General features: G+C 48.0%; 2 protein-coding genes across 6 annotated transcripts in view; one reads left to right on the top strand and one right to left on the bottom strand.

The window, feature by feature from the left end:
- Positions 1 to 4,538, top strand: part of Znf609 (zinc finger protein 609) — a 147,490-nt gene extending 142,952 nt beyond the window's left edge. For 3 of the 5 annotated variants that reach the window (XM_076576529.1, XM_042281148.2, XM_015998012.3), the window contains exons 7-10: positions 1,799 to 1,974; positions 2,224 to 2,440; positions 3,236 to 3,314; positions 3,782 to 4,538. In XM_076576529.1, the coding sequence (XP_076432644.1) occupies positions 1,799 to 1,974; positions 2,224 to 2,440; positions 3,236 to 3,309 (467 nt within the window). In that variant the 3' untranslated portion in view covers positions 3,310 to 3,314; positions 3,782 to 4,538. The remainder of the gene's footprint in view (positions 1 to 1,798; positions 1,975 to 2,223; positions 2,441 to 3,235; positions 3,315 to 3,781) is intronic. The other 2 variants (XM_076576530.1, XM_076576531.1) reach the window with 2 other exon arrangements.
- A 4,591-nt stretch (positions 4,539 to 9,129) lies between these two features.
- Positions 9,130 to 22,290, bottom strand: Oaz2 (ornithine decarboxylase antizyme 2). The gene is given in 5 exon segments (NM_001291405.1): positions 9,130 to 10,333; positions 10,541 to 10,626; positions 11,405 to 11,580; positions 12,799 to 12,956; positions 22,064 to 22,290. Coding segments are annotated over 5 exon segments (570 nt in total). The 5' UTR covers positions 22,084 to 22,290; the 3' UTR covers positions 9,130 to 10,202.
- Positions 22,291 to 23,611: the final 1,321 nt, after the last annotated feature.

Raw genomic sequence — 23,611 nt, 5'->3', positions numbered from 1 at the left:
AGCCAAGTGACCCTGCATAAGCTCCAGGTTTCAAACAGCCAATTCATGCAATGAGCACAGGACTTGGTCCCACTGCCTAGTTGCCTCCCAGACAGATCAGGCCAATCAGCTGTCTCACCTATTCAGAGGGCCTGATCCAGCTGGGGGCCCCTCAGCCTTTGGTTCATAGTTCATGTGTTTTCATTCGTTTGGCTATTTTTTTTCAATAATTGAATGAAACCGAAATTTATTATAAGCCACAGTCGTCCTAGGGACCTCCATGCTATATATATAGCCTCCATGGTTCTATGGGTTGTGGTCTGATTGTTATTTTATATCTAGAATCCACTTATGAGTGAGTACATACCACGTTTGTCTTTCTGGGTTTGGGTTACCTCACTCAGGATGATTTTTTCTAGTTCCATCCATTTGCCTGCAAATTTCATGCTTTCATGGTTTTTCTCTGCTGAGTAGTACTCCATTGTATATATGTACCACATTTTTTTCATCCATTCTTCCGTTGACGGGCATCTAGGTTGTTTCCAGTTTCTGGCTATTACAAATAGTGCTGCTATGAACATAGCTGAGCATGTATCTTTATGGTATGAATCAGCATTCTTTGGGTATATGCCCAAGAGTGGGATGGCTGGGTCTTGAGGTAGTTCGATTCCTAATTTTCTGAGAAACCGCCATACTGATTTCCACAGTGGTTGTACAAGTTTACATTCCCACCAACAGTGGAGGAGTGTTCCCTTTGCTCCACATCCTCTCCAACATTGACTGTCATTGGTGTTTTTGATCATAGCCATTCTGACAGGTGTAAGGTGGTATCTCAGAGTCGTTTTGATTTGCATTTCTCTGATGATTAAGGATGTTGAGCATTTCTTTAAATGTCTTTCAGCCATTTGTAGTTCTTGTTTTGTGAATTCTCTGTTTAGCTCTTTAGCCCATTTTTTAATTGGACTGTTCAGTATTTTGATGTCTAGTTTCTTGAGTTATTTATATACTGTGGAGATCAATCCTCTGTCAGATGTCGGGTTGGTGAAGATCTTTTCCCATTCTGTTTGCTGTCTTTTTGTCTTGTTGACTGTGTCTTTCGCCCTGCAAAAGCTTCTCAGTTTCGAGAGGTCCCATTTATTAATTGTTGTGCTCAGGGTCTGTGCTGTTCCACCCTTTCTTATTATAAAGAAAAATAAAGTCTCACTGTGTAACCTGGCTGGCTTAGAACTCCCTCTGTATGGACCAGACTGGCTTCAACCTCACATAGATGTACCTGCCCCTGCCCTCCTGTGTGGTGGGGTCAAACTTAGGTCATCAGGCCTAGCAGCAAGTGTTTTTACCCACTGAGCCATCACCTGGACCTTGTTTTGTTTTGGGGGGCAGGATCTTGTCTAGGCTCACATTTTACTCACAATTCTGCCCCAACCACGGCACTGTTGGGATTACAGATGTGTGCCATCGTGCGTGACTGATACATTCATTCTCAAAAAGCTTGTCACTTTATTCAGGGTTATTCAGTCCAAGGCTGTCTGACTAAATCCTTTGATCTTTCAACTTTATCATGTGACTCTGAGATAGCATCATCAGGAGCCATAGGAGATCTGAGAAGTCAGCTGTGGGAAACTGAGTGCCATAGTCTTTATCCCTTCACCTGTTCTTCCTATCGAGCTTGTTCCGAAGCCAGGAGTGTCCTCCCAGAGATGCTGTGGTTGAAGGTGTCTCAGATGATGCCTAAGAGAGCTGATGCCACCCGCCCACACTCACTAGAGCGCTTCCTTCTGCCAGCCTTTCTTTGACTGCTCCATCTCTCTTTCCCTAGGTTCCTATCTGCCTTCCAGCTACTCTTTCTCCCCCTATGGCAGCAAGGTCTCAGGTGGCGAGGATGCTGACAAGGCACGTGCCAGCCCCAGTGTGAGCTGTAAAGCCAGCTCAGAGTCCAAAGCCCTGGACATCTTGCAGCAACATGCCAGTCACTACAAAAGCAAGTCTCCCACGGTAAGTGGGGCATGCAGCCCAGGTCCTGTCCAAAGACCAAGAAATCAAGATCCACAGCATGGGAGAATTGGGCAAGTTCAGGTTCTGACCACGGTGCAGCTTGGCTGACTTGACATTGACCCCATGGGAGCACCCCCTTTATTTATAAAAACCCTGCATTTTTAAGACTCATAATGTAGGGCCCTGGTTAGATCACTAGTGTGTATATATCTCATTATAGTACCTTTATGTGTTTCCTTTCCTTTCCAGATAAGTGATAAAAGTTCTCAGGAGAGAGATCGGGGAGGCTGTGGGGTAGTTGGGGGTGGTGGCAGCTGTAGCAGTGTTGGGGGAGCAGGAGGTGGTGACAGGAGTGCCGACCGGCCCCGCACTTCCCCTTCCCAGCGTCTGATGTCCACACACCACCACCACCACCACTTGGGCTACTCCTTGCTCCCAGCACAGTACAACCTACCCTATGCCGCAGGTAAGGCTCGCGTCCTCGTCACCTCCAGTTTCGTTCCCTTTCAGTTAGTAGCGCCTGTAGCAAGGCCCCTCAAACCTGTAACTTGAGATGATTCCCACCACTTGGCATGTTGAAGCAGGAGCATAAAAATCAATTCAAGGAGGGCCGTGAGATGCCTTGGTAAAGCATTTGCCTTGTGAGTGTGGGGACCTGAATTCAGTCCTCAAAACCCATGGAAAAAGACAGATGTGGTGGTGCGTGCTTGTACTACAGTGCTTAGGTGGGAGGAAAATCAGGCAGATCCCACTAGCCTAGCCTACTTGGCAAAGTTCCAGGCCAGTGAAAGACCTTGTCTTCAATAAAAGGTGGACAGCACATGAGAAATGGCACCCAAGGTGTCCTGTGACCTCCACGCTCACGTGTGCAACACACACAGGCATGCTCGCTCATTCGCGTTGTGAGATGGACCCTGTCTTAAACAAAACACAAAGGAACGTCCACTTTGTCCTGAGTTCCAGAGTCCCTGCAGTAGGCTGACATGTATTTCCTCCCTGGGAGCTTGGGAACATCATCTTCAGCAGAGTAAGGAACAATGGGTGTTTCCACTGCTGAAAAGCAGCAGTTGAAAACCAAGCTGTACCCTCGCCCACTAGATCTGGCCAAGTATCAGGGTTGTTTGGTTTTCTGTCAGCACCCCAAAAATTGAGTGGCGCTAGGGGAACCTAAAGGGAAGTTCATCCCTATATTCAGCCTACTGGTGGAGTGTGGAGGGCGATTTCCTGAGTGCCACATTAAATGTGTTCTCTGCTTGCCCAGGGCTTTCGTCTACAGCCATTGTTGCCAGCCAGCAAGGCTCAACTCCCTCACTCTACCCACCCCCCAGGAGGTGAGAATGGTAAGTAGCTTTTGTTAATTTGGGGTAACAAATTAACAGGAGTAGCTGCTACCTGGATCACAGAATCCCTGTGGTGCCCAACTGAGGGGTAACAGTGTGAGGTCAGTGGTCTGGAAAAGGCCAAGCCTGTGGCACCAGCCTCTTCCGAAGCTGTGTACATCTGAGGGCCTGTGGAGGAGGCCGCCCCAGCTGGCTTTCCCTGCAGTTCTTGGTGTGTGTGTGTTGGGGGGGGGGGTTGTTTTTTATTTATTGTTGACGGCGGTGCATATGTGCAGAGGTCAGAGGACAACTTACAGGGAGTTTCTTCCCCTAGATGGAGGATGGAGCTCAGCTTGGGCTTGGCAGCAAGCACCCTTGCTCACCACACCATCTCACCAGCCTCAGCTCGTTGTCTTAGAGCGCCATCTTGTGGGTGTGAGACCAAGCAGGCCACAGTTACCTGTTGACCTGTCATTTTTCCTTTGCAGAACACCAAGTGCCCAGGTGAAGTCAGCTTCGTGGGCCAGCCTGGCTCATTTGAGGTGGTGCTGGAGATGCCATTTTACCATCAGTTACACGGTGCTGATCATCCTGTTTGCCATTCCTACCGTGACTGAAGGCAGACCCTTGGCTATCTCACCTCCACGTGACCCTTCCTCTTCCTCAGGAGCTGAAGAACTGGTACTTTGCAAAAATATTTATTCTCTCAGCCACAGTTAAGACTGTTGTGGCGTCTGTGGAGATGAAGGCATAGGAGCAACGGAGGGAACAGAGCCTCATCCCAGAGAAGTCCCTGCTCTGTTAACCCAGCCCCTAGTCTACCGCCAGAGCAGAACCCTACACCGCCTGGGAGGGACCCCAAGCCTGGGGTAAGGTCTGAAGACAGCACAGCGGCCATGTCCCTTGCATTGCCATTACCACCATCAGGATCCCCTGTCTCCTCAGTGGTTTGGGCCCTGGGAACTGGCAGCACGTGGAGAAATTAGAATCTCAGGAAAGAAGTTGGGGGCTGTTTTCCCTGTGACTGTGAAGACAAGGTCTTCAGGCATGGAGACATCCTCCTCTAATATGAGCACAGATGACCGCTCAGAGCCTAACCTGTAAAGGGAGAGAGAGTAAGGCGTTTGCCCCACCCCTCCCCCAGAGCCTCGTGCTCCTGTTAGGCAGAAGGTAGGGGTTCTAGCACCAGCACAGGGTTCCCTGGGGATGCTGGGAGGAGCTGGAGCATAAATGGAGTCTGTGAAATTGAACCTGCTTCCTCACCAAAATTCCTGCCGCTTTTCATCTCCCAACTCCTTGCCCTTTCTCTTTTAACCCCTTGGTGCCTTTTCCAGGGGCGGGGGGGATCCCCATACTGACCTCTTCTACTGCTTGGCTCTTACAACTCAGGCAGAATAGACTTCTCAGCATGGGTAACCTTGGAGTCTGCCACATCACTTGAGAGCATGAACCAGAAGGCAGGCTGTAGGAACACCCAGCAGTTCTTGGAGACATTCAGTCTTCTGAGTATCTTTCTCATTTAGGGTCACAAATGTGTACAGCCCAGTTCCTCTGTCTAAAGGTACATGATTTTATACAGTTCACTCTGTAACTCCTTGTGTGCCAATATGAGGCGTGTTTTTGTAACACACATTTTTGTTTTAGGGGCCACTGGCCAAGGGGGGTGATTTGCTCCTTAGACCCGGAAATAGCATATTCAAGCATTATATACCCAAGCCACAGAGTAGACACAGTGGGATGAGGCTTTGGAGTGCAGACATATCTCTGTTCTCCTGAGCTGCAAAGTTGTGTGCTGGGAAAGTGATGACCTAGCTTTATTGGAGTCACTTCTTCCCAGAATGTGGGATGCTTTTTAGCTCTCTGCTATTGCAGGGTATCATCCCTTTGTTCCCCTCCCCTCTTGTCTTTACCCTCTGGGCTGCAAGAGAGAGGAAGATCTACAGATACCAGTCTGGGCTAACAGGGAGCTTGTCACAAGAATGTCAGAAATGACACTTTGAGGATGGCTGACTTCTTTGGGAGAGTGAGGTGGTGGGAGCTGGTAAGCACAAAGCCCAAGGAAAGGTGGTTCCCAAGGACCTGTGAGCCCTCCCTGTGTACAGACAGGCTTGGGTTGTTGGCATCTCCTACCTACACACCTTTCCCGTTTCCAAGTCCTTATTTTTGTTCAAGCTGGGTTCTGGGCACTTGGAAAAACTTTTGTTTTCGACCTGCTGGCCGGACCCCAAGCAGCCCTTCCCTCGTCACCATCGTCCCCTGTGCCCATGTTGCCCCAGGAAGCAGTACTTTGGGCAGCGACCCCCTTTCATTCATGGAAGTAGATATTGGAGACACCATCCTACCTAACCCATTACCCATTCTAAGAGGGTGACTGGCTTTCAGCCTGATTATGCCTCCCCCAAAACTCCAGTGAATAGAGCCAGGTGCCCATCTGTTCCTGTTTGTTTCTTAAATACTGTTGGTGTTTTGTATGTATCTGTGGCACTGGCTTGCAATGTGCTTTGTACATATTGTAAAGGAACCATTGGAGCAATTTTCTTTTTCATTGGGAAGGCACGACCTACATTCCTGCCTTTTCTACTTCATTTTATAACAGAGGCTGTATTTGCAAGACAGCCTTAGGTCCTGCAGAAGGGAACAGCTCTCTCCCCCCTCTCTCTCTCCTCTCTCTCTCTCTCTCTCTCTCTCTTTCTCTCTTTCTCCAAAAAAGTCAGCTCTTTGATCCCTCTATCCAAGTGCCCCTTGAAGAACAGGCCATGCCCTGCAGTGAGATTGGCGGTAGAAAAATGACCCTGTGTTCTCAGTCTGCTCCTCCTGGTCCCTATCCGAGTCCAGTCTTCTCTCCCTGAAATGGTGTCACACAGCTGCAGCTGTGGAGATCCTGACTAGTGCCGAGAGATTGGCTGTCCACCTCCACACTCCACAGGGGGAACTACCTGTGACACCTAGTCAGAGACAAGATCTGGTCCAGTCTGCCAAGCCTCTCACTGAGCCACCCCTGCCCACGCCCTTGGTGTTCAGTAATCTCTGAGACCCATGTGGAGAAGCTACAAGTAGGGGCCTCACCCCAAGAGGGCAGCCACAGCTGGACAGCTGCTGCCTAGGATTCCTGTCTGCTCCGTCACTGGTGTGCCAGTTCCCTCCAGCTCTTCCCTGTCTTGTACATGTACATGTGCTCTCCACTTGGCCTACACTGTCCACACGTCTCAAGGTCAAAGAACAGAGAAGGGAAGAGGGTACCCTCTAAAGTAACCATTTCATGCATCTCCTCTCCAGGCTCCAGGGTGGGGTGGGGCTTAGCTTAAGGGAGTTGGGACTGCAGAAGGGCTAGAGCACTGGATACAGGTTTGAGGCCTCCTCGTCACTCACTACCCCATATACCCTATCATTGTGGACTCTGATGCCCGCCCCTCAAGATTCAGCTGGGCAGCTAGCTGGCCCATAATTCTGGGCCTTTGTCATTTATTACTAGGGCATCCTAGGAAACTTTCCAGTGATTCCCTGCCATGGCCCTCCCAGGCCTCGTCCCCAGCCCCTCCTGCCCCAGCCCACCCGCTTGCCTTGGTGCTCAGCCCTCCCATTGGGAGCAGGTTGGGGCGAGCTGGAGGCCCGGGCTGGAGGGGCAGTGTTGCTGTTCATAGCTTTTGTTCCATTGGCGTTGCTCTGTTGGATTTAATTTCAGTCTTCCTGATTCTTCCCTTCTGTAAAGTGTACATTACCAAGTTCCTTGTTTTTTTATATACATATATATATATATAAATATATATATATACAAACTGTACTCTTTTTGCCTTTGTACATTCAGGCAAGAAGAGAAAATAAATCTTTTTAAGAGACAATCACAAATCTGTGAGGGCTGCTGGTTATTTCTCCTGGATTTGCTGCTGAGCTGCTGCTGCTGCTGCTGCTGCTGTCTCCTCCCCTAGCTACTCTGTCCCCTCGGCTTCCCTGTCTCTCTCTAGTCCTGCTCCATGTGCATCCTCAGCGTCCCCTCGACTGGCTGACTGTTGAATCCAGTGTGCAGACTACTTTCCCTTGGAGCCTTTTCCTGCCCAGCATTGTTTTCTGGCTTGGCCACTGGCTGATTCTTTATCCTGGCCTCTTCTTTTTACCCTTGGATCCCATTCACCAAAGTGGCTTTGGACCCCTGGGTACTCTGAGACCTGCCTCTCAGAGGCCCTGACTTTGGACATTCATTCCTCTATGAAACTATGCAGCTGGGAGCTCTCTGCCTGAGATTTTGCACTACTTAAACCTGCCTGGGAGTTAGAATGGAAGGTTTTAGGAACAAGTGGGGAAATGACCCCCCAGCACTCTACCCCACATAAACCCCACCCATCCTAGCCTCCAAAGTCTGCTGGTCCAGGAACCATTCCTGGACTCCGTTGTTACCCTATGAGATCAAGGGCTAAGGATTTATTGATAAAAGCTTTTGATGAGACTCTCAAAGAGTGGTACCCTTCAGAAACACAGCCCAGCCAAACCATGTTCAGGCTTTCTCTTTTCCTGACCTTCCTCCTCCTCCCCCTTCTCCACTTTGTCTCTACTTCCTTTTCTTAATTGGCTTTGGAATTGAAGTATATTTTTAAATTATTTGTTGTATTTATTGAATAAAGTTTTTAATGTCCCTGTTCTTACATTTAGACTAAAGTTTGCCTTTCACGTATCTCCCTTTCCTATCCCCCTCTTCACCATCCCCAGATTTTCTACCTTCTAAGTTGCTTTTTCGAATGAAGTGCTGCTGCCTACTTCCCATGATTAGGTACTGTCAGTGGTGGTCTTCAACAGCCCAATTTTTGTGTGTGACGGGTAGGTATATAGTTTCCAGGTCAGCCCAGTTTACTGGCTGTAAACAGGAAACATCAACATACAGCAGCAGAAACTGTTTCCTCAGCTTTGCAAGCTTGGGCTGAAAAGTAAAGAACTGAGAGAGTCTTGTTTCTTTGTTAGCCCTGTTGATTTGCAAATGGACAGCTCAGATTTTACAACTGAATCATGACCTCCCTTGCTACCTCTAGGAGTCATCTGTTTGATGGAGGGTATTTCCACACCAATTCTAATTTCTCACTTTGAAGGGATATCATGTGCAAGTGGAGCCCAGGGTTAGTGACATGGCTAAATAAAACACAGGTAAGCTCCATGAAAAAACAAGTTGGAAATGGGTCAAGTGTATGGAGAAACTAAGGGTTGACTATAAGGGACTTGCAAATCCATAGGTAGAAGAACACGGCCTTGAGGGGAAGGGATTTAACATGCATGCATGGGAAGAAACCTGTTAAGTGAGGTGATGGGAGTGCTTAGCCCCCTGTCCAGGACCAGAGAAATGAGTCTTCACTGCTAGTGGTAAAAATGGACTGGAAGACATGCCTTAGGAACACTGGGCTCCAAAAGGAGGAAATGAAGAAGGAGAAGAATGTGCTGTTTCTTTCAAAGACCTTAGAGCCACTGCAGAGGCTGAGGCAGGAAGATCGCTACAAGTTAAGGCCAGAGCTATAGCGACCTTGAATCAAAAGAGAAAAAGGGAAAGAAGAAAAAAAAAAAAAAGACTTCAGGGATAAAGTTAGGCAAAACCATGAAAATCTAAAACCTAGTGTTAAGTCCCAGCCTTCTAATAACAACTGGAATTCTGGGTTAGCTGCTACCACACAGGAAAGTGTTATGTATACACCTCTCTCCAAGGGCACTTAGTGTCTCCCTAGCAACCCCATGTTTCAGTGTGACCTGGCCCCAGAGACGAGCAGGCCTTTCCCTGGGAAGTGTGTATCACACCTGTATTATGTTTAGCTTTGGCAGTGGTAGGGAAGTTGGTCCTGATACAGAATAAAGAATGACCAACCACAACTTTAAATCAGTTTATTGACACAGTAACACAACACACTTGCCTCCCTGACACCCCCACACCCAATGTAGATCTCTCTCCCTTCTTTTCCCTTTAGAACACGCTGTTTGGTGAAGCAGTCAAGGACAGGCCACTTCTACAGTCCAGCCTACCCTGAGCCCGGCAGAGCAGGCACTGCTTGGAGCCTGCTGGGAGGCAGGCAGTACTATGCTTGGCCAGCCAGAGGCATCCAGCCCCTAAGAACAGATTCCCCCACAAGCCCCAAGCCCTGAGTTTACTAACTAGGCTTCCTCTCAGCTCTTGCTAGAAAAGAGATCTTGGGGCCCGGGCCATGGAAGCAAGAACTCCTGTGGTAACTTGGGATGTAGTTAGGCTAGTTTCTTAAGGCCCAGGCACCCCAAAAAGCCCTGGTGGTGGGGGGTGAATTTCAATGCCCCTATTTAAAATGCACTGGTAACATTAAACAGATTAAGCCAGCTTAACCAAATGCCAGAATAACACTAAGCTGTAAAGAAAGCAAGGTCAGACCTGCTTACACCAGGCCAGACACAAAATGCCAAGAAGCCCAAGGTGGAGTGTCAAAAACAACCCAAGGACACTGCCCAGGAGCTAAAAAGCCTATACTCAGGAGCCCCTGGGTGACAGGAAGCAAAGAAAGAAAATACCTAAGTCTTAAAAACCAAAAAAAGAAAGCCCAACCGCAAGGAAACCCGAGCCTAACAGTGCTGCCCACCAGCCCCTGCCCCTGGACCAGGCAGTCTCTCCCCCTCCAGGCAATTTCCTCCCCTAGGCTAGATGGAGCATACCATAGAGCAGTTTAAAAAGCTTCTAATGCCAGTTCATAAACATCTTCATTTACTATTGGTGATTACATGTGAATAATATGCTTATACTGTTCTTTATGGAAAACAATTTCAACGAGTCAACTCCGAGAACACAATGGGCAACCCTCAACCTGAGCCCTCAATGTCCTTCCCTAGACAGCCAGAAACACTCTCATCTGTCCCAGGGCTGCCTAACTTCCCCTCTTGCCCCACTGTGGCTCTTGGGCAAAGCATCCTCTGTGACCATTAGTCCTCATCAGACAAGTTCTGGTCCAGGGGGTAAACCATGAACATCACATCTGGCCGAGAGGGGACACAGGGATGACCTGGACGCACAATCTCAAAGCCCAAGAAGCTGAATGTCTTCAGGAGTGGAGCTGCAGAAAGGAATCACAGAAAGGGGAGTCTCAATCCAGGGAAAATCCCAAAGACGGAACAAACAAAGGACTAGGGCCTCAAGTCCTCTCCCCCTTGGCCATACCTCTCCCGGTTTGTAAGGCAAGTGTGCACAGTGCACAGCCCTCTGCTTCCACCCCAGGCCCCACTAGCTAGGCTGTAGGCCTCAAATGGTTTTGACTGCTCACCTCTGTCTTCCCGGCCCTTCCTGAAGCAGATGAAGACGTAGTTCACTTTCATCTTCTCCTCAGCAAACTCTAGCAGTGCTAATAATCTGCAGAAACAAAGAACTGCTCAGGTCTGTCCACTGCCACCTCCGCAGACCTCCACCCCACCCCCACAAAAGGGCCTCTGGAGCCTAAGAGCCAACAAGGTTGATACAGAATCTCCAGAAAAAGGACGCCAATCTAGAGCCCTATATTAAGAGCAAAATAAGTCAGGGGTGGGGGTGGAGGTGGGGGTGGGGTCTCTCTCCCTATAATAGAGTTCTTCACCTGTACCTGAAAGTAATACTGTCTTAACTAGTGCAGGTCACAGGACAATGTGGGGCCTTCAACAGAACCCAGTTCACTGTGCGTATTACACTAGGCCCAGGTGTGGTGGCGCACGCCTTTAATCCCAGCACTGCAGAGGCAAAGGCAGGTGGATCTCTTGTGAGTTTGAGACCAGCCTGGTCTACAGAGTGAGAGCCTACTTCAAAAGAAAAATTGAGGTCAGTTAAGAGAATTGTTCTGGGACTGACGTTTACAGATAGGCCGCTTAGAGAGCAGTGCCCAATCCAATGAAATCCTGCCCCTCTACCTATATTCCCTGGAACTGCACCTTTATATTGTGGCTCAAGGGGAACCTGACACCGCTGATTAGCTGGTGGGTAACTGGTTAATATATTAACGGTTTGCTTTAATTGTATCTAGAGCAGGCCTGATTTACTGGCTAAAAATAACCTATAACAAAGCGTTATCTACGTGGAGAGTCTAGAGCTAAGGAAGAAGGTCTAGACTCCCCTAAAAAGCTGCTCTCCCCAATAACCATTCTCTTTATTGTCTCCTTACCCTTCTTTGCTCCCATCAGCTAATAATCCATCTGGGATTTCTATAAACAGGCTCTGGCTGGACAGGACTGCGTCCCAGGAAGAGACTTTCACCTCGGTGACCTCATACTGGAAATGGACGATGTGAGGCTTCCCATCGTTCACGGGGAGGTCCTGGGTTACAGTGAGCTTCTCGTCCTGAGAAGGAAGGTTAGGGCAGAGGACAGGATCACTACTACATGCTACATCCTATGTTCCCTAAACCAGAGGGTGCTGCCATCCCTTGAACCATTCTCAGGGTCGCATGGATCATGGGGCATGTCAGAAATACAGACCTCCTTCCTTGTGAGCCCACTGCAGCCACTTCTAAGAATGGCTGCTAGTGGTAAAAGCAGCACTTGGTTGGGAAAGAAAATCTTTACTAAGAACCAAGTGCTAATAAGCACTGTGCAAAGTACTAGTCATGTATTAATATCTCCACCTTAAATATGAGGTAACAAGGCAAGAGCAATTTAGTAACAGGCCCAGTTGAGATTAAAACCTAGGTCTCCCTGACCTGAAAGCCTGTCAGGGCTTTGCCTTCCCTCTCTAAGAGAAAATGTCAAAAACAAATGAAATTCCAGGACTGTTGCACTGGAGACTGAGGCAGGATTATGAGTCAAAGGCCAGCCTGGAATACACAAGACCATTTTGTTTTGTTTCTTGTTCTTTGTTTTTGAGAGAGGGTCTCACTATATAGCCCTGGCTGGCCTGGAACTCCTAGAGATCCACCTGCCTTTGCTCCTTCCTAAGTGTTGAAATTAAAGGCATATGCTACCATGTGTGGCCTAAGACCTTGCCTTTAAAAAAAAAATTTTTTTTAATAGCCAGGTGGTGGTGGTGCACGCCTTTAATCCCAGCACTCTGGAGGCAGAGGCAGGCGGATCTCTGTGAGTTCGAAGCCAGCCTGGTCTACAGAGCGAGATCCAGGACAGGCACCAAAACTACATAGAGAAACCCTGTCTGGAAAAACCAAAAAAAGAAAAACACAAAAATTTTTTTTTACATGAACGATAGCTGCACATTGCAGTACACACCTGTAATCCTAGCATTCAGGAGTTAAAGTCAAGTCTCTGCACACAGAACTCCGATGCCCTATTAACTTTCCATTCCCAGCCTAAGAAAGAAGCTGGACCAGGTCCTGGGCCTCAATCAACAACAGATTAAAAGACAACAAATAGTACTAATGTTTTTCCTCTAGGATTTCAGAAAAGGCATAAAGCAGCTTCAGTTGAAAAAAGTTATCAGTTCCCGTTTTCCCTCAGTCACCCTATCACCTCTGCCTAAGAGAAAATTAAGGGAAAATTGCAGGATCGGAGTGAGCTCAGTGGGATCTAGAAGGCTCCACCCAAGCTTCTATACCCAAATCCTCCTTACCTTATATATTAGAGCTGAGAGAGAAGGATCCCTGCCGCCCCCTCGCCCACCGGGGATCTTCGACAGTGGGTGAGGGGCATCAGGAGCACCACAGAGGCCCTGGAACAATGTGCCTGCAGCACTGGAGCTGGGGACAGTTACTCAAAGGCAAAATACTACTGCAAGAGACAGAAGGTCAGACAGTAAACACCCAGACATTAGCCCGTGCCCCTTCCGCCCTCCTGCTCCCTAAACAGTATTCTAAGGCTGCACCACTGCTCAAGGTTTTTCTACTTAAACTTCCAGAATGCTGTTTTTTTGGGTCAAGAGGCATAAAGAGTCCCAAAAAGCCAAGGGAGTATCTGACCCATCAAACATCTGTGAGTTCTGACACAAATCTCCAGCCTCATGTCCCCCAGCCAGTCTCTCCTTGAACCAGCGTGCCTTAGCCACCTATGTGGTACAATCACTAAGCCTCAAAAGGAGTGGCAACATGGACTGGGTACTAGGGGCTGAGAAACTAACAAGGCCACTCACTTTCCCATCCTCATTTGCAAAAAGGAACTGCAGTTAAAAAAAAAAAAAAAGCCCCAGATTGTTCTAGGTTTATGAATGAAACTAAATCTTAGATTTAGCTCCAGAGTATCATCATGGTCTGTCTCTGATCTGCCACTAAATTCTGGGCCTTCCACTTTCTCAGGTAGGACCTTCTTGACCTACGCATGAGAACACGGATGACACTGACACTGTCAAAACATACACAGGTGTAAGGAAAGGGGTGTCTGTGCCGAGCCCTGAATAAGGAGCCAAGACTCAAATGGCTTACAGATGTTTAAAAGCTCTCCAGGGCCACCACGTGGATGCCCTATCTGGTAGCCACTTTAATCTTCAGACAGACACAAAAGGGTTTCAGATCTGCTCCACTGCCCTCTTTGGTTCTGATTTAATGGCAGGGAAAGAGATAAACTGTGTGCATCATGACTCAGCAACAGGCCTGTCCCATAGCCACAACATAACACACTACCACAGGGGAACCAGGAGCGAACAGGAATGCTACAGCCAGCACACACAACTGCAGAACTGATTTGTTGTTGTTGCTTCTGTTTTTTGAGACAGGGTTTCTCTGTATAGTCCTGGCTGTCCTGGAGCTCGATTGTAGGCCAGGCTGGCCTTGAACTCACCAAGATCCATCTGCCTCTGCCTCTCAAGTGCTGGGATTTAAGACGTGTGCCACCACTGCCTGGCTACAGAACTGTTTTTTTTTTTTTAGCAATGTCATGCTGGCAACTTGAATAACAAGTGTGGTACATCTACACTACAGAAATCAACATATACTGGAAATTGGGGTTTTCCTCTCTGAAACGGTGTGTGGCATATTGGTTGTTCTTTCAAATGAAAAGCAACAAAACTAAATATACCATCTAGTCATTTAACCACTAACTGGCCTGTATCAGCTTTCTAGTTCAGGCAAGAAGTCCAAGCCCACCATGGCTCAGCTCTAAGGGATTCCAACTGGGGGTCTAAAAGCATATGTAAATGAGAAATGGAGTTCCTGGGGTGGCATCCACATCTGCAGATGGTTATATATACCTACCTCCTGCCTCCTGGAAATCCTCAGGGAATACTTCTCAACTACCTTACCAACAGCTACTGGACAGGGACAGGAGTTATTTTCTACTTTACACAAAGTTATTGTGACTTCCCCTTCTAAAGTGGTAAGGAGCGGAATAGCATTGTTCAGGCAACCAAAGGGAAGAAAAGGAAAAGCACGTCAGGAGTTTGCTATGGAAAGACACAAACCCCATCTGAGGCTTCCCTTCTCCACCCTTGGTTGAGGTTCTGTGGGGGCACCAGAAGACTGGGCCCTGGAGAAGCTAGCTAACTGGCTGGCCAGCTTACAGTGACTGGCAGAGCTACCCCTAGGACTGGGCAAATCAAATACCCTCTGTGACAGGTAAGAAGGTATCTTGTATACTAGAACTGCTTGGGTTCACAAAACTAGATCACCAAGGCCCTTGTAATTCTAGAATTCTGCTGCCAGACTTCTGCTTGACTGACCTAACTGAACTTAAGCCCCACATTCCAACCAGCATCCTGATTCTTACCTAATTCACACTCAGAAATGGCAGAAACCAGGGGCCACCCCAGAAAGGATCACAGTATGGGGGCAGGACACAATCTTCGTTTTCCTAGAAATAACTCCTGGAGCCTGCATCTTTTCCTACACTAATCTGTGATACTTCTGGTTTCTTTATATCTCCAAGTAAATGCAATAAAGTCCACGCCTTGGTAACAGATCACTTCCCTCCACACACACAAGATCATCACATACAAACTCTGCTATTCCCCTGTAAAGAGCCTGCAGAAGGCATGTGTGTACACAGGGATCCAGGTCCAGTTCCCTAACAGAAATAACTGAGTAGACATGAGTTCATAAAAATTATCTTCACTGTCCATTATAATGCATTGATTAGTTACTCAAAGTGAATGGCAAATTACTATACACTTAAAATACCTGATTGTCATTTCTGAAGGGAAGGGATGAAGGATGGACAGCAACTATGGGACATGAAATTGCCTAGCAACAACCACCTTTTCTGATACTGAATTTAATGTTCAATCAAGATACCAAAATACAGTAGCCCTAGCTGTCCTGGAACTCACTCTATAAACTGGCCTTGAACTCACAGAGATCCACCTGCCTCTGCCTCCACAGGCATGTGCCACTACCATCCATAAAATGTGGTTCCTTAAGACAAGTCTTTGATACAAAATACAAAGGCTTTCATAGTCTGTTTGTTTCTAGGTTTTTTTTTGTTTTCCAGCTTTTGTCAATCCTTCCACAGATTTTAGTTACTCCACCAGGGGGCAGAAATGGCCCAATCCCTTCCACAAAAAAACAAAATCCAAAACCGAGGACTTCTGTTCATTCTAGCACGAGATGAGAGAGGGCTCAACAGGTAACGATTTGCCACTAAGCCTGATGACCTGAGTTCAACCCCCATCCCACATGGGAAAACGAACAGGCTTTGACCTCCTTTACACTATACACACGCGCACACAATAGATGAATGAACTTAGCATTTTTTAAAGAAGTTTAAGGCCAGAGGCTGAAAAGATTAAGTCAAATGTATTATACTGTACCCAACATCCAGCTGGCCCAGTAGTCCTGTTTTTTAGAAGAGAAAATAGACCATATTGGAAATGAAGGTGTCAGGGATCCACATCCAAGGCAACTTCCAAGACATGGGAGCTTAGAGCTGGTACTGTGCCTGTTTCCTCAGCTGTTAAAGAACCTGCCCCTGGAACCACACCTCAGATCATCTAGTACCATATACAGTTCACTTACTGTCTATAATTCACACCATCTGTGAGCTGAGTGTGCATGCCTGCCTAGTAAGCACGGTTCTAGGTTTGATTCTCCAGCAATCAATACATCGATGAAATGTCCTTAGCAAGCCATGATTTCATATGACTACCACCATGTAGTATATGTAGCAGATGTATATCTGGGAAATGTTGGTGCTAAGTCAAATTTTTATCAGATTTTTAAAATCTTGACAGCATTTACTAATTAATTAAAAGAATTAACCTTATTTTTTCCTGTGTATGTATGTTGAAAGAGGGTCTCGAGCCAGGCGGTGGTGGCGCACGCCTTTAATCCCAGCACTCGGGAGGCAGAGCCAGGTGGACCTCTGTGAGTTCGAGGTCAGCCTGGACTACCAAGTGAGTCCCAGGAAAGGCGCAAAGCTACACAGAGAAACCCTGTCTCGAAAAACCAAAAAAAAAAAAAAAGAAAAAAAAAAAAAGAAGAAAGAGGGTCTCATTTAGCTTTTGCTGGCCTCAAACTCACTGTGTACGTGAGGATGACCTTGAACTTCTGATCCTTCTGCCTCTACCTCCCAAGTGCTGAGATTACAGGTGTGCACCACCACACCAGATCTATCTTTAAATACAATGACAAAGGACTTCTGGATGCTGGAGATGTAGCTCAGTGGTAGCATTTGCCTGAAATGTACAAAGCCATTTTGTGGGTCTGAGTGAGCCCCAGGACCACAAGGAAAAGGAAAAACTCAACAAGTGACTCATTTGTAGCCCCAGGTCTCTGGAGGCTGAAGCAGGAGACTGCTATGAAGTCAAAGCTAGCCCAAGCTACACAGTGATTATGGACGGTGAGACCCTGTCTCAAAAAACAAAAAAAACTTCCAGCTCACTTTGTCATCCCACCCCCTTCTCTTTTATTTTTAGTCTGCACAAAGCACAACCTAATCTAACAAATACCTGGAATTCAAATTCTCTGATAGTATAATTTTTCAATCCAATGCAGTGGTCTCCTCAACCCAGTCAAGTCTCCCTTTCATCCCCACTGCCTGTCAGAGACGATCATCTGGCCTTGGTAATACCAAAATCACACTCCCTGTATTCTACATCATTCTCTCCACTTCTTCTGATCCATTCATGTCTCAGGCCCTGCTTTACACAACACCCAGGGCACCCTCAGTTCCCTCACCCAGGCTGCTTGTACCCTAAGACTTGGAATATCTCTGATGAGTAATCCTTACGTAAAGCAAGACTAATCCAGAGCTACAAGCAACTTAGCAAAAAGGACCTAAGAAGAAAGATAGAATGCATCAGCCACCTTCAATCTAAGGTGACCACAAAGGCTGATTTCCAACTGTCAATTCCTCTCAGTATCTGAGAGAGAGGCTTTGACTGGTGCCAGGCATAAGTCACTAAGTCACTTCACCAGGGCTGTTATATGCTCCAAAGGGAGTCTACTTAATCAGCATGATTATAAGAAAATGACATCACCACTCTGAATCATAGGCTGAAAGCAAAATTGGGTTTTGGTTGATTTTCCACAAGAAACATACATCAGATGGCAGCCAGAAAATCTGTGCCCCTGATGTTTGCTAATCGCACAGCTAACTGGTACATCTGCCAATGGCAGACACCACCGTATTGCCACCTGTGGTTGCTGGATAGCTAAGCAACTGTACTATATTATACAGTACTTCAAGACATTTTTACATTTTACATTCTTCAGTGTAGTTTATACTTTTAGCTCTTCACACAGTCCAACCTCCCCTCTGAGGGAGAGCAGGATTACATCATTGTTTATATACTATCAAAGGCCTAGGAATTTTCATAAATCTTTTCTTACACAAGGCATTTGCTGCTGCTAGCAGGAAACTGTCTTGCTCAAATAACAAAATTCTTGCTCATCAACTGAGCCATTACAGTCTACTCTACAACTTCCTTCCTGTCTTTTTTTTTTTTTTTTTCATTGTTGTAGTTTGCAAAGTCTTATTGATCATGTAGCCCTGGCTGGTCTCAAACTCACTATGTAGACCAGCTTGCCTTGAAACTTAGAGATCTGTCTGCTGATGCCTCCAGAGTGCTGGGATTAAAGGCATGAGCCACAATGCCCAGCCATATCACTTTTAATGAACCTTCCAAGTCATGGCATCAACATGAATCACCACTGTATACCAGTTTAAAACAGAATGAATGGCTTCGTCCAGAAACACTCATTTGTAACATGCCTCTGCCCTACTCTTCCGTCTCCTTCATATATATATGCACAGCTCTAGGGCTAAATTTGGATTTCTTGGCAGAATGGGGAATTGCTATTAATAGTCCCCATTGCTTTCTAAAGCGTACACCCAATGTAGGGGTATTTCTGCCTAGACTAGCTGCCAGTCTCTCTACTGCCCCACACTCAACAAGCAAAACTGCTGAGAAAGGGGGAATAAAAAGCCAAACTATCTGGGAAGAGAAATTCCATTACAGAGGAAGGCAGTGAAGGTACTGTTGGTAGCCCTGAAGTGCTCTTGGGCCCTCCCTACCCCTAAAAAACCACCTGTGGAACCTAATGTTTCTCCCTAATGCCCGTCACACAGATTGACTGCAGTATGGCTAACGAAGCCAGTGTTGACTGTACCCCACATACTGCGCTGTCACAGGGTCCCCACAGGCCCTACAACTCCAGGCAGAGAAAGGTCACAAAATTTGATTTCCTCTTCAATTTAAACCTATTGTTGAAAACACATAATAAAGGGGTCTTGTACTTGCTCTTCCTCCCTCCCCCACCATCAGGAATTCTGACATTTTGGAGATACTAATCTGACTGCTAGAAAGGAAGCGCCTTGTTTTCAAAACACTGCCAACTCTTCTGCAACAATTTCTTCCAGGAAAGTAGGCCTCCCTCTCCTGAATTTTTCACTGGGGCCAGGGAAGTTGGAAAGCCCATCCCCCACCCAATGGGAACTAAACTCTCAGCCAGCTCCCGACACTGCACATTGAAAACACCAACACTGCCTGGGAAGAGCATCCGGCTGTTATCAGCACCCGTAGTTAGGACTCCAACAGGATTCCTTTCAGAAAGTTAAGGGCCAGCAGAGAAGACTGGGAAGGACACTATGGAAACAAGATTGCCATAAAGCAAAGAAACTAGACACCCTGTATACCCCACCCCACCCCCAGGCCAAAGGAGATGAGCCTGATCCAAGGACCAGCTTGCCCAGGCCCTGGCAGGCCAGCTGACTCCTCCCTCTACCTGCCTCACATAGCCAAGCCCCTCAAATTACCAACACACTAAAGCAAGGGCCCTGGGGACAAGAGAGCCTGTTTTGCCACTTGGGCAGCTGGAAGAAACCTTAAGCTAACTCAACCCTCTTCTTTTTACATGTAAGCACATTGGCTAAGTGAGGCATAATTGGAACTCAGCTAAGACTCAATTAGTGAAGGCCCCTAAGTGTTGGTTTCAAATACTCCAAGTCTAGCTCAAGCTGCAAAGGACTTGGCACTTAGACCCAATCAGTCCAAAGGACTCCTGAGAGTGACTGCTGAAATGCCCCACTTCCAACCCCCAGAGAAAAACCCCATTTCACAGATCCTCAAACCTTGCCCTCCATCCTCCGCACACACAGCTTTCCAGACCACAACAGCACCTTTTGCATCTTGCATCATCCAAGTATACACCCACCTCCTGAGCTGGGAAGGACTGGGTAAATGAAAATGGAATCAAAGAATGGACTGTAGTGAGGGACCTATATGGAAAGTCTCTGAAAAGGAAAAGAAAAAAGCAGAATGGGACCATAGGCAAAGAGCATTTGGCAGGTTGGTGATAATGGCTCCAACACAACCATAACAAACCAGGAAATAGGGATTAAGTTTCCTATATGGAGAGAAGAAATGGGGATAGGATAAGGTTTTGAGAATTGGGAAAAGAAAATGACTAAATGGAGCAATAAAGGTAGGAAGTAAAGGAGAATTTCCTTTCTTATTTTTTTTGAAAGACAAGGTTTCTCTGTGTAGCTCTGGCTGTCCTGGAACTCACTCTGTAGACCAGACTGGCCTCGAACTCAGAGATCCACCTACCTCTGCCTCCTGAGGCTGGGATTAAAGGCTTGTGCCACCACTGCTGCTTTTTTTTTTTTTTTCCCAAGACAGGGTTTTTCTGTGTAGCCCTGAACTCACTTTGTAGACCAGGCTAGCCCCTGAACTCACAGAGATCCGCCTGCCTCTGCCTCCTGAATGCTGGGACTAAAGGCGTGTGCCACCACCACCTGGCCAGTTTCCTTCTTAACAGAGGAAGACTAAGGAATCCCTAAAGATGAAGCCCTTGTAAGTAGAGGAAAGGCTGCCACTGCAGGAATGTGATGAGAAAGGCCAAGCCTTCTTAGGGTGAAAGCGACAGTATTTTTCAACCCGGGCTCTACCTGAGAATTAACTGGCTCACCAGGCTCTACCCTAGGCTAAATGGAGTAATCTGTGAAGGGGAAGAACAGATAACTGTCATTGATTGATTGATTGATTGATTGAAGATATACTGAAATGTGAGGAAAACAGTTGGAAAAAAGATAGTGCTGCCGGACAAGTGGGAACGAGAAGGCTACCAGATCATTTAGGGTAAAAGGAGCCCAAGCTCTGAGGGGAACATCAACAAATAAAGATTGCATTTGTAAGAGGAAGCCATGTCTGGTTGTGGAGCATTGTGGCACAGTTTAAGGAACGGATCTGCTTGCTGAAGGTCAGAGGCCATAAAAGTCCAATATGGGGACAAAAGATCAAAATGAGTTTCCAAAAAGTTTTGAAGGGGTCAGCAACAAGCCCTATGGGAGAAGGGGGGTGTGAGGAGTCATATCTGAATTGCTGTTGGAAACCACTTTAGTAGATAAGCTAGTGGGGTTAAAAATCATGAAGAGTTGGAAAATTACGGAATATTTTGGAGAAGAGAATCTGGGGCAGAAATATGGGCTATCTGGGGGAAGTGGAAAAAAGGAGAAAGGGAATAGAGGGATGAGTTCTACCTACTTTGGTTGAGAGGGTAGAGGATAAAAATGAAGAAATCCACTCCATTTCAAAACAATGTGCCGCCCCTCTCTTCAATCCACGGGGGAAACTGGGACTGGGCCTTTAAGTAGGCAAAGGCTCACAGTCCTGTTCTGAAGGCCCTGGAGCGAAGTTTAAAGATCTTCCCAGGAAAGGGGACAGGCTAAGTCGTGTGGTGTAAGGATTTTAAAGATGGGGGTCCAGAAGAGAAGGCAAGAGAGTCCCAAGTAAGACTTTATGCTGTTTAAAGGGTTGGAGTATGTAGAAGAAGGGAGTTGGGGACATCATTAAGAAAACAGGATGGAGGGCAGGAATGGAGTCCAAAGTGTTTGAGAAATAAAAGGAATGAGGTCCCCAGACAGGAAAATGGGGCCTAACTGCAGAAAGATGGGGAGGGAAAGTGGGACGGACCAAGGGGTGACTGGACACCCACAGGAGGGTGGGATTGGAGGTAAACTGCGGGACAGAGCCCACCTTGGCCAGGCAGGGCAGAGAGAGGAGTCTGGCTGGGGTGCAGTTTTCACTGGAGAACGGATTTAAAGCGATTCAAGTGACTTGTGGAGGAGTCAGAAAGATTTAGGGAAGGTAGAACCAATTCGGGGGCTATGTGGGAGAAAGCCCAGGATGGGGGGGAAATGGGCACCGTTCCGCTGGGCTCAAGAAAAAGGGGCGACTGGCTGGGTCCACGTTTGGGGGTGGGGGGCCGCTTTGGGCGAGAAGGAAGCCCGGAGGAGGGGGATGGGCCGGGCTGGAGGAAGGGGGTAAAGGACGGAAGGAGGCCCAATTTCAGGGCTGGGGCTAGGTGGCAGGGGTGGCGGCGGGGGCCCGTGGGGGCGGACGGAGCCCCCCGGGGGCCGGAGACTGGCTGCCCTGGGGCGGGGGGGAGAGAAGGAGGCCTCCGGAGCTGCGGAGGGCGGGTGGGGGCGGGGAGCCTGCGCCGGGCCGTTACCTGTCCTGGGTGTTTATCATCCTCGGTGGCTCTGCTCAGGGTGGGAGGAGGCGGCGCGGGGAGTGGGTAGGTGGACGAGTGGGTGGGTGTGGGGTCGCGCGCGCGGGCCGGTCTCTGCGGGCTAAGTCCCTGTCAGGCCGCGGGCCGGGAGCCCTCCTCTTGCCTCAGCGAGCGCCTGCCTCCAACTGACCCTCCCCGGCCGCCGCCGAGCAACCGCCCCGCCCCCGAGTGCCTCATCTGCATAACCCCACCCCGGCGCCGCTTGGTGTCCTGGGAAACTGGGGCCCACAACAAAGGGCAGAGCGCCGCCCCGCCTAGGCGCAGGCGTACCAGGCTGGCGATCGTCTTGGGAAGAGGGGCGGGAGCCGGGGCCAGGGGGTGGGCAGGGGGTTTGGAAACCGGGGAGCTCAGCTTCGGCGGCCGCCAGTCTTCCGTTTCTGCTTTTTGTTTGTTTGTTGTTTGTTTTTTTTTGATACACAGTCTCAAACTAGCCCGGGCCAGCCTCAGACTCACTGGAGGAGGATGACCTTGAGCCCTCGATCTCCTGCCTTTACTTCCCAACCGTTCCCCAAGTGCTGGGGTTCACAGGTGTGCCCCCACCATATTGGGCACTTGCTGCTTTTGTGTGTGGCAAAGCCGGGCGGTGCTGTTTGTAAACCCGGGGAGTGTATTTCCTTACACAAAACAAAATCTGAAATCTAATACAGTATACGTTAATTAGCACCACTTCCGGTATGAATCTAATCCCGTCTTTTCCTTCCATTCATAATGCAAATTAATCTGCCAAATGACTTCGAGCACCTTTACCGCCCCAGTCATCTTGCTGGCTCCCACTGTCAGTTGGGAAAAAAAAAAAAAAAATCCATTTTGGAGACAGTCTCAAGTCGGCCCCCACCCTACCCCCACCAGCTACTGACCGAGCACACTGTCATCTGAAGCCATGATGCTAGGCTCCTCATTAACTTGTTGACAGTTGCTTCCAGTCACAATCAATGCAGGCTACTTCTATCAATCATGCAAAGCTCCTAGTACACTGCCACTGTCTTGACTGGTCCTCTAATCACAGATTAGTGGCAAAAGGTCAGTCAATAATGTACACACCCCTCAAATTCCAGCCACACTCACAGGACAATCATGGGCTTCAACCTCTGTGCACAGCCAACTTAGACTGCCATCAATGGAGACTGGGTAACCCTTAAAGCCCAGCACTTAGGAGGCAGGGGCAGGTGGATCTCTGTGGGTTCCAGGCCAGCCAGGGCAACATAGTGAGACCCTGTCTCAGAGAGAGAGACAGAAGAAGGGGGGGGACCACTCTCAGACCACAGAGGTCACCTCAAGTCACCCATTCAGGTAAAGTTCAGTAAGCAGCTACTTACTATGTGCTTCCAGCATGGCTAGGCGTCCAGGAATACTCCATAATGAGCTAGGCAATGTGTCTACTTTGGATGTCACAATTTGGTCAGAGACAGAGGCCATCACAATATGAGGTAAGGACTCAGTCTGAGGGAAACCGCAGAGAAAGTAACGCGTGGGACAGTTTGAAGAAAG

This window comes from Peromyscus maniculatus, chromosome 7, assembly GCF_049852395.1.
Source record: "Peromyscus maniculatus bairdii isolate BWxNUB_F1_BW_parent chromosome 7, HU_Pman_BW_mat_3.1, whole genome shotgun sequence".
In the NCBI taxonomy this organism is placed as follows: Eukaryota; Metazoa; Chordata; class Mammalia; order Rodentia; family Cricetidae; genus Peromyscus; species Peromyscus maniculatus.
The sequence above is the reverse complement of the archived record's forward strand: the minus strand, read 5'-3'. Positions and strand labels throughout refer to the sequence as shown.